The sequence below is a fragment of the Amblyraja radiata genome, chromosome 3 (genome assembly GCF_010909765.2).
Source record: "Amblyraja radiata isolate CabotCenter1 chromosome 3, sAmbRad1.1.pri, whole genome shotgun sequence".
Classification (NCBI taxonomy): domain Eukaryota; kingdom Metazoa; phylum Chordata; class Chondrichthyes; order Rajiformes; family Rajidae; genus Amblyraja; species Amblyraja radiata.
Window position 1 is genome coordinate 35,577,126 of NC_045958.1, and position 14,336 is coordinate 35,591,461.

Consider the following 14,336-nt stretch of genomic DNA (forward strand, 5'->3'; position numbering starts at 1 on the left):
AAATGGCGGCCTTATTCAATTTATCAATGGTTTTAGATTAAACTAGACCAAGTGAAGACCCGTTGGGTCTGCTCCCCCAACACAGCCGTTGCCTACCCGTAGCCCCCACGGGAGACGTGATCCTCCAACTCAAGCGGCTCAGGAATCAGCAGTGCGGCTGTTTTTAAATGGCGTCTTTGAGGCGAGATGCGGGCGCCAGCAGCCGTTATGGTCGCTGGCCAGCAGGAGGCGACAAAATGAGTGAGTGGGGGGGGGGGGGGGGGAGAAGGATTTTATTAACAATGTGTAGATAAACACAACAACATTTAATGAGGAGTGGATACTTGGAATGAAAAGTGAAATCTCCACCGAAATGGCGTCTCTGGGTCTGACGTTGGCGTAGCAACGAATCAAAGGCTGGCACCCACATGCTGGCAACCACAAGTCAGGCAGAAAGCCAGCAGCCAGCCAGCAGGCACACAGTTTTAATATTATATAGATGACAGTGATGAATACAACTAGAAACCCCATTCAAGTTGATCAAATTTGTAACCCAAGTTGATTGACCTCTGATTGTGTTTGACAGTGATCTAAATTTTAAAAATGTACTAATTTTGTAATTTTCCACTTCCTTAATGTGTTTACCCTATTTGTAAATGTTCTGCCTTGTATCTTCCACAATTCTAACTATCTTCACTGCATTTCATCGTCTTCTCTAATGCCCTTATATCAGTGAGTGATTCTTGTTCAATGTGTTTTATTAGTTTCACCCCTGCTCTATATTTTTTTTGTTTAATTTAGTTTAGAGATACAGCGCGGAAACAGGCCCTTTGGCACACGGGTCCGCGCGGACCGGCGATCACCACACATTAACACTACCCTACACCCACTAGGGACAATTTTTAAAAAACATTTAACAAACCAATTAACCTACAAATCAGTACGTCTTTGGAGTGTGGGTGGAAACCGAAGGTCTCGGAGAAAACCCACGCAGGTCATTGGGAGAACGTACAAACTCCGTACAGACAGCACCCGTAGTCAGGATCAATGCTGGATCTCCGGCGCTGCATTCGCTGTGAGGCAGCAACTCAACCGCTGCGCCACCTGTGCCGCCCTTGTTTGCTGATCAATTAAAACTGTATAGTTTCCTGATTTTTTTTTTTTGTTGATGGAATTGGAATTTAAGATGGAATTCCATTCTGATGCAAACGTTAATTTTTCACATATGTAAAAGACCAGTCTTCCTTGGTGTCAGGACCCAAATGGGATATTTGTTCCCAAAGGGAATATTTTTATTTACACAGCATTCCAAAATATTGGTATATCTATCTAAACTGAGCTAGTCATCTACTTTAGAAAGCCAGGTGTACAAGCTGCAGTCGGCATGATGCTAAAGTAGAATTGGTGGAGAGCATGGCATAAATATCACCAACAGTTTGTCCTGCTTCAATCACGTTCACTATATGGCCAAGAAAGCACACTAATATCTTTATTTCCTCGGGTTAAATTCGGTATGTCTCAAAAGACACATACCATTTTCTGCAGATGCACCATAGAAAGTATGAGAACACATGACAGCTTGGTTTGGCATCTGCTCTGATTGTCAAGAGTTGTGGTACAGTCCAGTACAGTACGCACACCAGCATTCTCTCCTCGCCACCACTGGATAGTTTCATCTCTGCTGTATTCAGACGCTTGAACAGACCCCTTATAATTAATGATATATTCTTGTCGCCCCAGCTTTCCTTGTTGCAGTCTTTTTACTATTTTTATCTGCACTTTGAGCTGTAACACTACACTCTCCAGTTTAATTATGTTCACATGTGGATGTTTTACTTGGATAACGGAAAATAAGCTTTTCACAGTATCTCTGTTCACATGACAATAATAAACTTGTATCAATAGGTAACGGTAGATTAGATGATATTTTGGTAATTTTGGAAACAAAACGTTTCAGCCTCTGCCAAAAATGGTGAAAAGGTAATTTATATGCTTCATAATTTCTGGCTCCAATCAGTGATTTGAGCCAGAACCTATTGTGCAGATTGCCTGAAAGCAATTCATTGCAAACTCTTTGTGACTTCTACCAAATGATATTACGGTTATCGTAGAACCAAGCAACACAGAAACAACGCCTTTGGCCTGCCATGTCCAGGCCAATCATCAGTACTTATCCATACTAAACATATTTACCAGCACTTGGTCTAGCCTTTTATGCATTGGCAATTATAGGTTACATCTGACAGCTGCTTAAATGTTATGACTAAACTTACTTTTTCCAGATTAAACCATTCTCTCAGTCAGAAGGTCCTTCTTGGGTGACTTCACCTTTGCAGTTGTATTTATGGTGAAGTTGTCAGTATTTACCTTCTCACTGAAAGCAACTTCTGGAGTATGCACGAGTGATGTCAAATATGACAAAATCCTGACAATTGTCTAATCAGAATCAGAATGCTTTATTGCATTGTCTAATTAACCTGCTTTAACATGAAGTATTTTATTTTACATCCTTCTTGAGTGTAATAATCTTCTAAAATCAGTAGTCCGACAATAACAACATATTCACAAACTGATATCACTGAAAAATATATATTTTCTTGGATAGCTACAATTATCAACTGCAGTGTTCTGATGCTGAATTACTACCAACAAATTCTGCCTCGAAATTACACTGCTCTGCCTGCTAAATTCCAGGATCTGAGCTGATAAATACAATTCAATGGTGTTATCTGCAGTCTCTGTTTGCTCATCTACATGGCTTGTGTAAGTAATGCACAATCAAACTAAACATAAAATTCTGTTATATGTTTGGTCTTTTCTTAGTAGCTTCAGCTACTTAGGCTCAATGTCAAGGGTTTTAAAATGTTCTAGTGTATTTAATATCAAGAACTTTATGATAAAGCTTGAAGAGATTTGGAAAAGATCTGAAGTTTCCACTTGCATGCATTTGTGTTACCTTTGCATCTGTAGGGGCCATATATGTGGGGACTCTTTGCATACATTGGGTATGCAAAACAAAGAATCTCACTGTAACATGTCACATGTGATAATAAAGTTTCATTCATTTATACCTACCATTTATAAGAAACTACCACAAAATGGTGAATGACAAATTAAATATAACCTTGTATTTAATTAATATGTTCTTTCAGGAAATGCAGATAAAACGGGTATTTATTTACTAAATTATGGTGCTCTTTTCAGGCTTGCATTTTTTGAAATCCGTCATCAATTTTATACCACACAACAGCTTCAATGGGAGGTTATCAGGCATTATTCTAAACAGGTGTGTTCTATATTTCATACAATCATATCATATGTCTATTAAAACTGTGTGTGTGTCATTTTGCATGTAAAACGTATCTCCTCGGAAACCAGATGCCGAAACAGGAACATTTTTACATATTTCAGTAGAGATTTTCCTTGTGATTTTAGAAATCCATTCCTCTGTACATTTGGTACATTATTTTCCCTACTTTATTATTAAAATTGTTGACCAATTTGACCTTTTTTTTTAAATCTGACCGCTGCCCAGCTGCTGACGTAACAATAACAGTTAATTGTTTACATCTTCTGGTAGAATTTTTCCTTATGATTTCAGAAATCCAATCCTCTATAAATTTGGTCCATTATTTCACGAGATATTTACTAAAATATATAACCAAACTGACATTAAAAAAAAATATTAAGGTTGCCCAGCTGCTGACCTCACAATGCCTTTCCTGGTGGCCCGTCCCCCCGTCGCTCTGGATTAATGCAGCTGCTGTCAACGCACATGCGCAGTTTTCCACGAGGTACGTTAGCCCCCCCCCCCCCGTTCTTCAAAAGGCGCAGAAAGATCGAGAAAGTTCTGCAGAAAAGACCCTATAGGATAGGATCTTTGTTCTGCAGATCTTGAGCTCAGAGGCGCTACGCGCTGAAGGAGGATCTCCTCACTGTCGGCGCAGCTCGTGAAGCCCCGCCCCTTCCGATCATCTGACCCCACCCCGACCCGGATTTGTCACGCTGGTGGGTGCGCTTCCCTTTGCGGAAGCCACCATCGGCTGGTCCCCCCCGCTGCTTTTCACCGTCCTCAGATCGCTCTGTGCCTCGCTCAGGCTGCCGCCCCGCCCCCCTCCTCCCTCTCTCCCCCTCCCCTTCCCTCTCCCCCTCCCCCTCCCCCTCCCCTCCCCCCTTCTGTCTCTGCCTCTCTCTCTCTCTGTCTCTCCCCATTCTTTCTCTGCCCTCACTCACTACCCCCCCCCCCCCCCCACCCTCTCTAGACGTGCCTGTGAATTGGGGGCTATGCGTCAGTGGATAGGGCGGTTATGGGGTAAAAGGAGCAAATTAATAATATTGATATAATATCAAGGGGGGTAGTTAGCGTGTGTGTGTGGGGGTCGTTGGTGCGTGTGACGCCGCATGCCACCCCCCTCCCGCAAACGCGCTTTGGGGGAACAGACCCAACGGGTCTGCACTTGGCCTAGTAACCATTAAAACTATGATCTTGGATGTGGATGTATTTGTGCGTGTGTGTCTTTTCATATGTGATTCACATCTCCTCGAAAACCCGACGCGGTAACGGTGAAATGTTTACATATTCCGGTAGAGATTAACCTCATGGTTTCAAAAATCCCCTCATCTGAAAATTTGATTCATTGTTTCCCGAGTTTTTTACTAAAATTATTCACCAATCTGACACCTTTTAAAAATCTAATGTGCTGAAGCGAGCTGATGACATCACAGTGCCTTTGCTCCTCGCGGCCAGCTGCGCAGAATTTTCAACGCGCAGGGGCACTGTTTTCCACGAGCTGCCTCTGCTCCTCGCGGAATTACTGCGAGGAGCAGTAACAGCTGCGAGTTACGTGGCCCAGCCGCCTTTACCCCCCCACCCCCCCACCTCCGGCTCAGTCATTTTGTCGCCTCCCGACTCACAGTCCACTAGCACTTTTTTTAAATGTTTTTTTTTTCTTATTTCGGTCCGCCCGACAGCAGGAGCAGTCCTCAGTGGAGGCCCCTCAACAAAGGAGTCCTCCCCCCACATCGGGGTCCCAGGGTGGAGAGTGCAGCACATGGCTGTGGCATGCAACAGACACCAGAGCCGGTTCATGGACATACCAGCCGCCCGCCACCTCCGCGGCGAGGAAGAGAGCACACACACATCCGAAGGGGCCGTTCCCCAAGCCCCGGCCACATTCTGGCCCCACACTCATAGAAACATAGAAAATAGGTGCAGTAGTAGGCCATTCGGCCCTTCGAGCCTGCACCGCCATTCAATATGATCATGGCTGATCATCCAACTCAGTATCCTGTACCTGCCTTCTCTCCATACCCCCTGATCCCTTTAGCCACAAGGGCCACATCTAACTCCCTCTTAAATATAGCCAATGAACTGGCCTCAACTACCTTCTGTGGCAGAGAGTTCCAGAGACACACCACTTTCTGTGTGAAAAATGTTTTTCTCATCTCGGTCCTAAAGGATTTCCCCTTTATCCTTAAACTGTGACCCCTTGTCCTGGACTTCCCCAACATCGGGGCACTCCCCACACCTAGGCACCCGGTACAGAGGGGAGAGGGCCAGGAGGGATGGGGGGACCTGCCCGTCCGTCTGCTCCTGGACCCGGCCAAGACGGCCACCCAAGGGTCCAGTTAATGGGGAGCCAACGGCCGCCCCTCCTCCGGGCCCCCTCCCGCCGATAAAGTTGGCGATACATCAACTCGATGATCGCCTGCCTGCAAACTGTCAACATAGGCAGTCCCTGATTGTGACAATACTCGCACTTGGCCGTCTGAAGCCCTCCCCCCCCCCCCCCCGCCACTCCCCTCTTCTCCCCCATTCCCCCCCTCTCTCCCCCTCCCCTCTCTCTGCCCCTTACCCCCCTCTCTCCCCCTCCTCTCTCTCTCTCCCCCTCCACCCCGCTGCCCTCCCTCCACCTCACCCCTCTCCCCACCTCCTCTCTCCCATCCCCTCCACCTCCCTCCCCCTCCCTTTCTTCCCCCACTCCCCCCTCCTCTCTCCCCCTCCCCCCCCTCCTGTGAGTGTGGGGGTGGTTAGTGTGTGTGTGACGCCGCAGGCCCCCCTCCCCCTCGCAACCACGCGTAATGGAGACGGGACCCAACGGGTCCCCCTTGGTCCAGTTTCTAATAATAATTTTGAATTACCCACAGTACTATTACTTAACAATCTCTCTTGTTAAAGATTATTTATTCTCTCTTCTTCCCTCAAGGCAATCAAACAGTTGTATGTCCTTGTTCTTGGACTTGATGTATTGGGGAATCCTTTTGGGTTAATCAGAGATTTATCAGAAGGAGTAGAAGCGTTTTTCTACGAACCTTATCAGGTCAGATATTTTTAAAGCTATATAACATGCATCTTCAAACTATGTAATAAGTGTATTCTTTAGCAAAAATAAGTCTGGATAGAAATTATGTGCTAATTATTCTTTCATATTTATTCATTAAAAATGAATGCTAGTGTTAATATCTGAAAATGCTACTGAATTATTTATTGGTAAGCTGTTACCTTTTTAGTGACATTCACATTGTTGTTCGTTAAGCAGTAATTCGTATATAGTTTTCTAATGTGTTACCTATTATTATCAATGTCACAAAATTTTGAGATTTTAAAAATCAAGTCTGCAATTTGTCCCATCAGATAAAGCATAAAAAGAAGTTTCATTTGACACCTAATTCACTTTCATATCTTCAGTATTAAATAGGTTATGGCCATTTTCATACTTGGAAATTAGCATCTTGTTCCCTATTGCTTTTCCATTGACTTAACACAAAAGCAGTGATCGAGGACAGTCAAAAGCCCATAACATTCTTAAAAATTAAGAGAACTGAAAGAAATTTTCAGTTATTATAGATTGAAGCATTCTGAAACAAATATGAAACAATCTTACTTGGATGACCTGAAATTAAAGCATATAATTAGTTAGTTACCTAATTGTAGCTAATCACAAAATTCAATTACTAGATCTAAACATCTATCCATTTCCTAAGAAAAGATGAACATTTTTAAATAGCCTAAGTGTCCAAATAACATTCACACAAGAATTCATAACATGATTTAAAAATCACATTGTCATGAATTTATGGGCCAAATGGAAGGAATTTAATGTTTAATTCCCATAAATTAATGGCTATTTTAATCATCTTGTGAGTGGGTTTTTGTGGAACGCGATCGATTGGAACGTTGCGGTTGCGGTGAATTTAAACCCCATATCGGCAGGAAAAACACTGCCGGTTCGTATATTTACATAATCACATTTTCGCCAATGAAATTTTGATTAAAGTCATCCTAAGAAGCAAGTTTATATGTAAAATAAACAACTTACCTTATGCTTTGTCCCCTACGTGAGATCCGTCCCGTTGTCGGAATTGACGGCGTTAGAAGTAGCTTTTTTATTTTACTCTTGCGATTAAATTGTCCCACTATTTTTTTTAAATTTCCGAGAACGTAAGTCAGAACAATTTTTCAGCATCAGCTAGCAGCCCGAGAAAATATCTCGGACAGGCAGAAGAAAACGGCATTTTAATCCCGCCCTATTATAGAGATGCTGCCTGACCTGCTGAGTTACTCCACCACCTTGTCTTATTTTGCTCTGATATTCAACATGAATGAAGTTTATGGTGAACATAGAGATTGCATTGAGTCGGCTATTGTGTGTTGAACAAGTGAATGAAAATTATTTTTCAATGGGACAACTTTCCACTGACTGCCAAGTCATTCATCACACCTATGGAGCAGATCTTCTTGTGGGAGGCTGGCTCTCAGCTGACTAATCAAACCTGACGAGCTACTCCCCAGACCTAGTTCAAAAGGTGGTTGAGCCCTTCCTCAACCCTACCAAATGGCAAATCTATCAAGGAGATTGAATGGCTTAAACATTATGCAAACATTCAAAATGATTAATTGTGGCACAGCTGAGAGAGTACAAGGACAGGAGATGTAACACCTGGCCCTACACCTCCCCAATCCACATTCATCCAGGGACCCCAGCAGTCCTTCCAGGTGAGACAGGTTCACAAACGCCTCCTCCAACTTCATCCACTGCACCCATTGTGGCTTTTTGTACATCAGCGAGACCAAGCGACCGCTTTGCTGAACACTTACGTTCATCCTGCCAAGGTTTGCAGGATCTCCTATAGCTAACCAATCTGATACTGACCTTCAGTCTTGGGTTCCTCCATTGTCAGATGAGGCCACACACAAACTGTAGGAACAGCACCTCATACTCTGCTTTGGTAGCTGAGAACCTAATGGTATGAGCATTGCATTCTCCAATTTTAGGTAACTTCTACAAACATGTGCCTCCCTTTTCTCCCCCCTCCCTCTCTTTCCCCACCACACCCCACCCTCACTCCCTTCCCCTGATCCCCGGCTGACCTTACACTGGCTTCCTTCTCCCCCACTCCTTCCACCAAATGTCCTTCCATTCGCTTCACAGTTTGCAACCCTTTTGGGCTCGCACCTGTTTCCATCTCGAGCCATTGTCCAACAATTTGCTAATGATGCAACCCCTCACCTGACTGTGATTTGTCCAGTTCCTTCTATCTTCTAGTTTTCATTCCCACTTTCCCCTGCAATCAATCTGAAGAAAGGTCCTGATCCAAAACATCACTTATCCATGTTCTCCAGAGATGCTGTCTGACACGCTGAATTACTCCAGCATTTTGTATCTGTCGCTCTTTGCACTCTTACATGAAGTGACCAGGAACAGTGCAAAATCCAGGGTATCAAGTTGGTACATTTTAAGTCATGCTAACTTTTTTTCCATAGGGAGCAATTCAAGGACCCGAAGAGTTCATGGAAGGAATGGCATTGGGTGTAAAGGCATTAGTAGGAGGTGCTGTTGGTATGTACTTGTAAATTGTCTTGTTTCTCTAAGTGGTTCTTTTGATAAAGATTTGCTTAGGTCTTACAAAATATTTCTATCGGAAGTTATCCTTGCTGACTCTAACCCTTATATGACTCTAGTCGCACTCCAAAGTGGTGGACTCTTGACTGCCTATGATGCTTAATTGGATTGAAATGTGGAATGTTTTTAATATTCAATATGAGAAATATATCATGGTGATTAGGTATAGCTCTTGCTCAGTGTGTTAACTTGGTATCACTTTTAGTAGATTTCTTCTATTCATTCAAATAATTTTCATATGAATTAAGCCACCGTATGTTGAATGATTGATTTTAAATAGTTTTTTGCTATATCTTTGTGATCCAAAGTATTTCCTCACTTAAACGGGCACTTTTCTAATCTAAAATAATGATTCTGAAATGAAGAGAATTCAAAAAAATATTTTTAAGGCTTAAGCTATGTTCTTTGCTATTTTTTCAAATCAGAAGGTGGAATCTATCTGGTCCTGAACATTTACTACTTTAACTCCCTAATTCAATGTTACTTGATTGGAATTTCCACAAAACTGTCCTCATTGTCCTTTATGTAAACAAGCCAAAAAATGTAATAGTTATTTCTTTATATTTTATGTTGCTATTTTGAGTTAACTTATAACACTCTGCTGCTGCTCAAATTAACTACAATGCCACTGTAACGGGTGAGTGGTGGTATAGGTCTCCGGGGCTATGGGTGAGTGGTGGAATATTGCGGGTCCCACTTGGTCTAGTCAATATTCTGGTGCCAGAACAGGTCATCTGAGATGTGAATGCCCAGGATTTGAAGCTGCTAATTCTCTCCACTGCTGACTCACCAGTGAAAATTGACATGTAGTCTCCCGATTTCTTCCCCTTTCTGGTCAACATTAGCTTCTTGGTTTGTTGACATTAAGGGAGAGGTGGTTATTGTAGCACAATTCAACTAGGTGTTCTATCTCTCTCTTCAGTATGTTGATTATCACCACCTATGATTCAGCCAACCACTGTGACGTCATCGGCTTATGGACCTGTTGGACCTGTGTTTAGCCACACAGTCATGGACCCTCAGTCCACACAAGGTCAACCTGTGGTTGACGATGTCCTTCAATACTACAACCAGTTGGTCCGCACAGGTCATTAGTGTCTGGGCCAGGCACTTTGTAGAGGTCGCAAGGTCATTGGGGTTGTGGGGAATCGTGTAGATGCATCATTTTTCTCACTTGCAAACCGTGCATAGAAGGCATTCTGCTAATTTCAAAGTGATGTGATGCAACTTATGCTATCTAGTTTCACCTTCTAGGAAGTAATTGTGCGCAGGTTCTGCCATAGTTTACGTTGATGCAGAATTGTCTTTCGTGTTTATGGTGGCCTTTTTTTGTATGATTCTAAATCGTCAATCCTAAAGTTTACAGGTCTAGCCTTCAGTAAATTACAAATTACTATAGACTTTAGAGATGCAGAAAAGGGACCTTCAGCTCACCTAGTCTGCACGTACACTAGCACTATCCTGTATGTTAGGGACTGTTTACAATTTTACCGAAGCCAATTAACCAACAAACCTGTACGTCTTTGGAGTGTGGGAGGAAACCGGAGCACCTGGGGAAAACCCACGTGGTCACAAGGCGAATATACAAACTCTGTACAAACAGCACCAGTAGTCAGGATCGAACCTGGGTCCCTGGCGCTGTAAAGCTGCAACTCCATGGCTGTGCCACTGTGCAGTCCCTAATCTGTTGGATCATCAAGGCATATGGTTGAGGAACACTCACAATATTTTAATAGGTGCACACTCGTCCATACATTTCTTTGTGACGTTAGTGACAACTGTGGCATATTAATTCAAGCCCACTAATATATCCTTTGACATGGCCTGGTCCACCAATTTGAAGCAGTCCCTTAACCAGTTCTCTTGTCTCCCTTGACCAACTCTACATTTTCTCTTTGACAGTGCTAAGCTTTTCATTCTCTGCCTGTTTGCAGAATAAGTAACACAGCCAGCTATCCAAAGTGCTAGTGAGCGATTGGACAGTAGAAGTTGCTGATGGTGGTATAGCAGTGCTTGAATGTGTTGTCCTCTCATGTTGAAGGTGACATGTTGAAGATAGTTAGGCTGATACTTCAAACTTGCCAGGTTATGGCCCCAATAATGATGAAGGTGGCTTGGGAAATGCCATTTCATGCTTGCTGATTGCGGCGCTCAATTCCTCAAGAACAAGCTTGACGTCTGTCTGTGGCGGGATGTAGACTGAAGAAAGGATAATGATGGTAAACTCTCTTGGGTGATAGAATGTGTTGGTCTTGAGTCCTTGTAATAATAAAGACCTCACACCTTGGTAGGTTATACACTGTTTATTTAGAATAAACAACTACAAGCTCTTACTTGAGAGTTAACTTCATACTGAAGAGTGCAGTAGCTCGCGACGCTAATAAGCTAGTGGGCGTAACTACCAAAGCATGACTCATAACATGAGCCGCAGATCTACAGAATGGTGTGCTCTTAAATGGCAAATGTTCCAATTTGTGGGAACAGAAATAGGACAGAACCACCCTGTCAGAGCACCATGGCAAGGTTATCATGAACCAGGCACTGCTGTCTCTTCCTTTCCCAGATGTCACCACCTAGTCCAAATTGTGGATGGAAAAACCCCATGTCTCTGAGTAATATAATACACAACAGTCACTCATGTCCCTCTGACAGAGCTGTCTTGCTTTTCGATTATCTTCCTTGTTTGCCCAGAAAAATTGTACGGGATGGGAGGTTTCATGCCTCCTTGCTTCAATCTTGTCTAAAGCCCTCCCTTGCAACCACATTTTCTAGCACAATGGAGGCCTTCCCAAAGTTTCCAGGTGCTGCGCTTGCTTTCATGGGAGATTGGGTCCGTCTAATCCCTTAGGTCTGACAGGTCGTTAATGCATTTAAATGGCTGAAAAGCATTTTGGATCTGAAAAAGGATCTCAACCCGAATCGTCATCTGTCCATGTTTTCCAGAGATGCTGCCTGACTTGCTGAGTTACTCCAGCACTTTGTGTCCTCCAGCCTTTTGGGTCTTTCAGTTGTTAATCCATTTAAAAGGCTTTAAAGCTTGCTTCCATTTTTTCTAGAGTTAACCAACGTTTTTCACCTGTGGGAGATAAGAAGAATACATTTGTCATGTTATACCCTATATTAATGGTCTGGTTTGTTTTGTGAAGGCATTATTAGTGAAATCCTGGAAAGATTGTGAAAAGCAAGGTTGGATTTCACATTCTGTGCTGAATCTGCCTATTGAAGATGTGACTGTTATTTGTTGGTGTTACAGTGGCATTGTGGTTATTTTGAGCAGTAGCAGAGTGCTGAATCATTAATTCAGAGACACATTAAAATTTCTCCATGGTATAAAAACAAACTGCAAAACTCAGCACCTGGGCAGCATCTCTGGGAAGAGAAACAGTCAAAGCTTTCAGTCTAAGACTTTTGGTCAGTACTGCAAAGAAAATATGTTAATTTTTAGTAGTATAGAGGGTGAGGGAACTGCAAGTGAAACAAAGGGATTATCTCTAATTTGGTGTCCAAATGAGATAATTACAAGTAAATTAAGCTTATTTGGCTGGGTAATGTGTTCTTAATGGTGTGACCTTGGTACAGCCCCAGCAGCCCAAACTATAGAGAAAAAGAAAAAGAAAAAGAACCAAAATAATAATAGACAAAGATGGCCTGTTGTGATGCACACATATAATGTGGGCTTCCTAAAATGGAGAATTATGTGCAGCTCCTGAAAGGCATTAAGCTGCCTAGAAGGAAGGTAAACCAATGTTCCTCAAGCTTGCATTGGGTCTTGTTGTAACAGTATATAAAAGGCCACAGACAAAAGTGTGGAATTAAATTGGCAGCAGCAAGAAGCTTGAATTAATTCATCCAGAACTTTTTTAGAGTTCCCTCACAAAGTCATAATGCAGTTTGCATTTGGTTTCTCCAATACCAAGGCAACTGAATGCGATACACTTCATTGGAAAAGTGGATAATAAATGTCAACACTGCCATGCATCAACTTTTCATGAGTGAATAAATTAAAAACAATTTTTCCCCCAGTATATCAAAAATTAAACTCTACAAAAAAAGTGATTAGTAAGTACATATGTAATTGTTATTAATTGAATTAGTGATCAGTTTGCTGCTTTTGAAGTTTAACGCCTTGAACTTCAACTTGCAAACTCCTGATTTCTTACATTTTGGTAACATAGAAATAATCAATGTGCAAGATTTGCTAAAGTAGACCAAAATAAGAACTTTAATACATTGATTTGCATTATACTGATTCTAAAATCTACCTGTAGGTGGTATTGCAGGTGCTGCATCGAGGATAACTGGTGCAATGGCGAAAGGAGTAGCTGCCATAACAATGGATGAAGAATACCAGCAGAGACGTAGGGAGGCCATGAACAAGCAACCAAGTGGAATTAAAGAAGGAATTACACGTGGAGGAAAAGGCTTGGTGTCGGTAGGATGTGCTGAATTACATTTTCTAACAGCGTGAAACAGATACTGAAGTTGAGGGCAGACTATTTATTTTCTCCAACACATTCTGCAAGTCTGTAAAAGTAAACCTCTACCTCGCCTCAAATCTCTTAATATTTAAACTTCAGATGTAGTATTCACAAGTATTTTAAGCATTGTTCTTTGTGGAATTGTCTTCCAAACACTGTTTTGGTGTATTGGTCGCAATGACAGGCATTGACTTTTACTCATGTTTCAAATCCTCACACAGTAGGATAGTTTATCTCAATTTAGATGATCAGATCCCCTTAATATCTCAAATTTGAAGAGAATAATTTGTAAATGCTTCTGATTCTACGGAATGCAGCACCACTTTTTGCAATCTGGCCTTGTAATTTAACCCTATGATACTCTTCTGCTAAATCTACATTGTCCACAAGGAAATAAAATGATACCTATCTATACCATGGGTAATTCCTCCATTTCTTGGTAACTGTAGATATCCTACGCTACAATAAAATCTATCAATTGCCTTTATCAATTGGTCCCTTGGGCCTCAAATTTGCCTGCTGCCTTTTGGGTTTGTGTAAAGAAATCTTCAACCAGTAAGCTATAATTTTAAATTTCACCTTGTATCAGACATGTCCATCAAGGAAATTGTTTTCTCTTTCTACCCTTTAAAATCATTTATTTTAAATACTCAGTTATATTACCTCCCCACCTAACTTAACTTAGTTACATAATTTAACCATTTCAGAAAATACAAACCAAATTAATGCACCATTTCCTCATAATTTAATTATCTTTTGGTATAATTCTGGTGAATCAATTCTACAGTAAGTACAATGAATTTCACCCCCTTGAATGCAGTGCCTATAATTGAAGTAGTAGTAGTCAGTTTTATTCGTCACATACACATACAAGTGCAGTGAAATTAGTTTGCCAGCAACGGTATAATTAAAAAAGAACGCACAATACACAATAGGATTTAACAAACATCCACCACAGCATTCTTCACTGTGGTGG

At 42.0% G+C, this 14,336-nt stretch overlaps 1 protein-coding gene across 2 annotated transcripts in view; it reads left to right on the forward strand.

Moving 5' to 3' along the window:
* Positions 1-14,336, forward strand: part of vps13a (vacuolar protein sorting 13 homolog A) — a 346,213-nt gene that overhangs the window by 260,777 nt on the left and 71,100 nt on the right. For both annotated transcript variants that reach the window (XM_033017572.1, XM_033017571.1), the window contains exons 62-65: positions 3,184-3,265; positions 6,186-6,299; positions 8,744-8,819; positions 13,151-13,314. In XM_033017572.1, the coding sequence (XP_032873463.1) occupies positions 3,184-3,265; positions 6,186-6,299; positions 8,744-8,819; positions 13,151-13,314 (436 nt within the window). The remainder of the gene's footprint in view (positions 1-3,183; positions 3,266-6,185; positions 6,300-8,743; positions 8,820-13,150; positions 13,315-14,336) is intronic.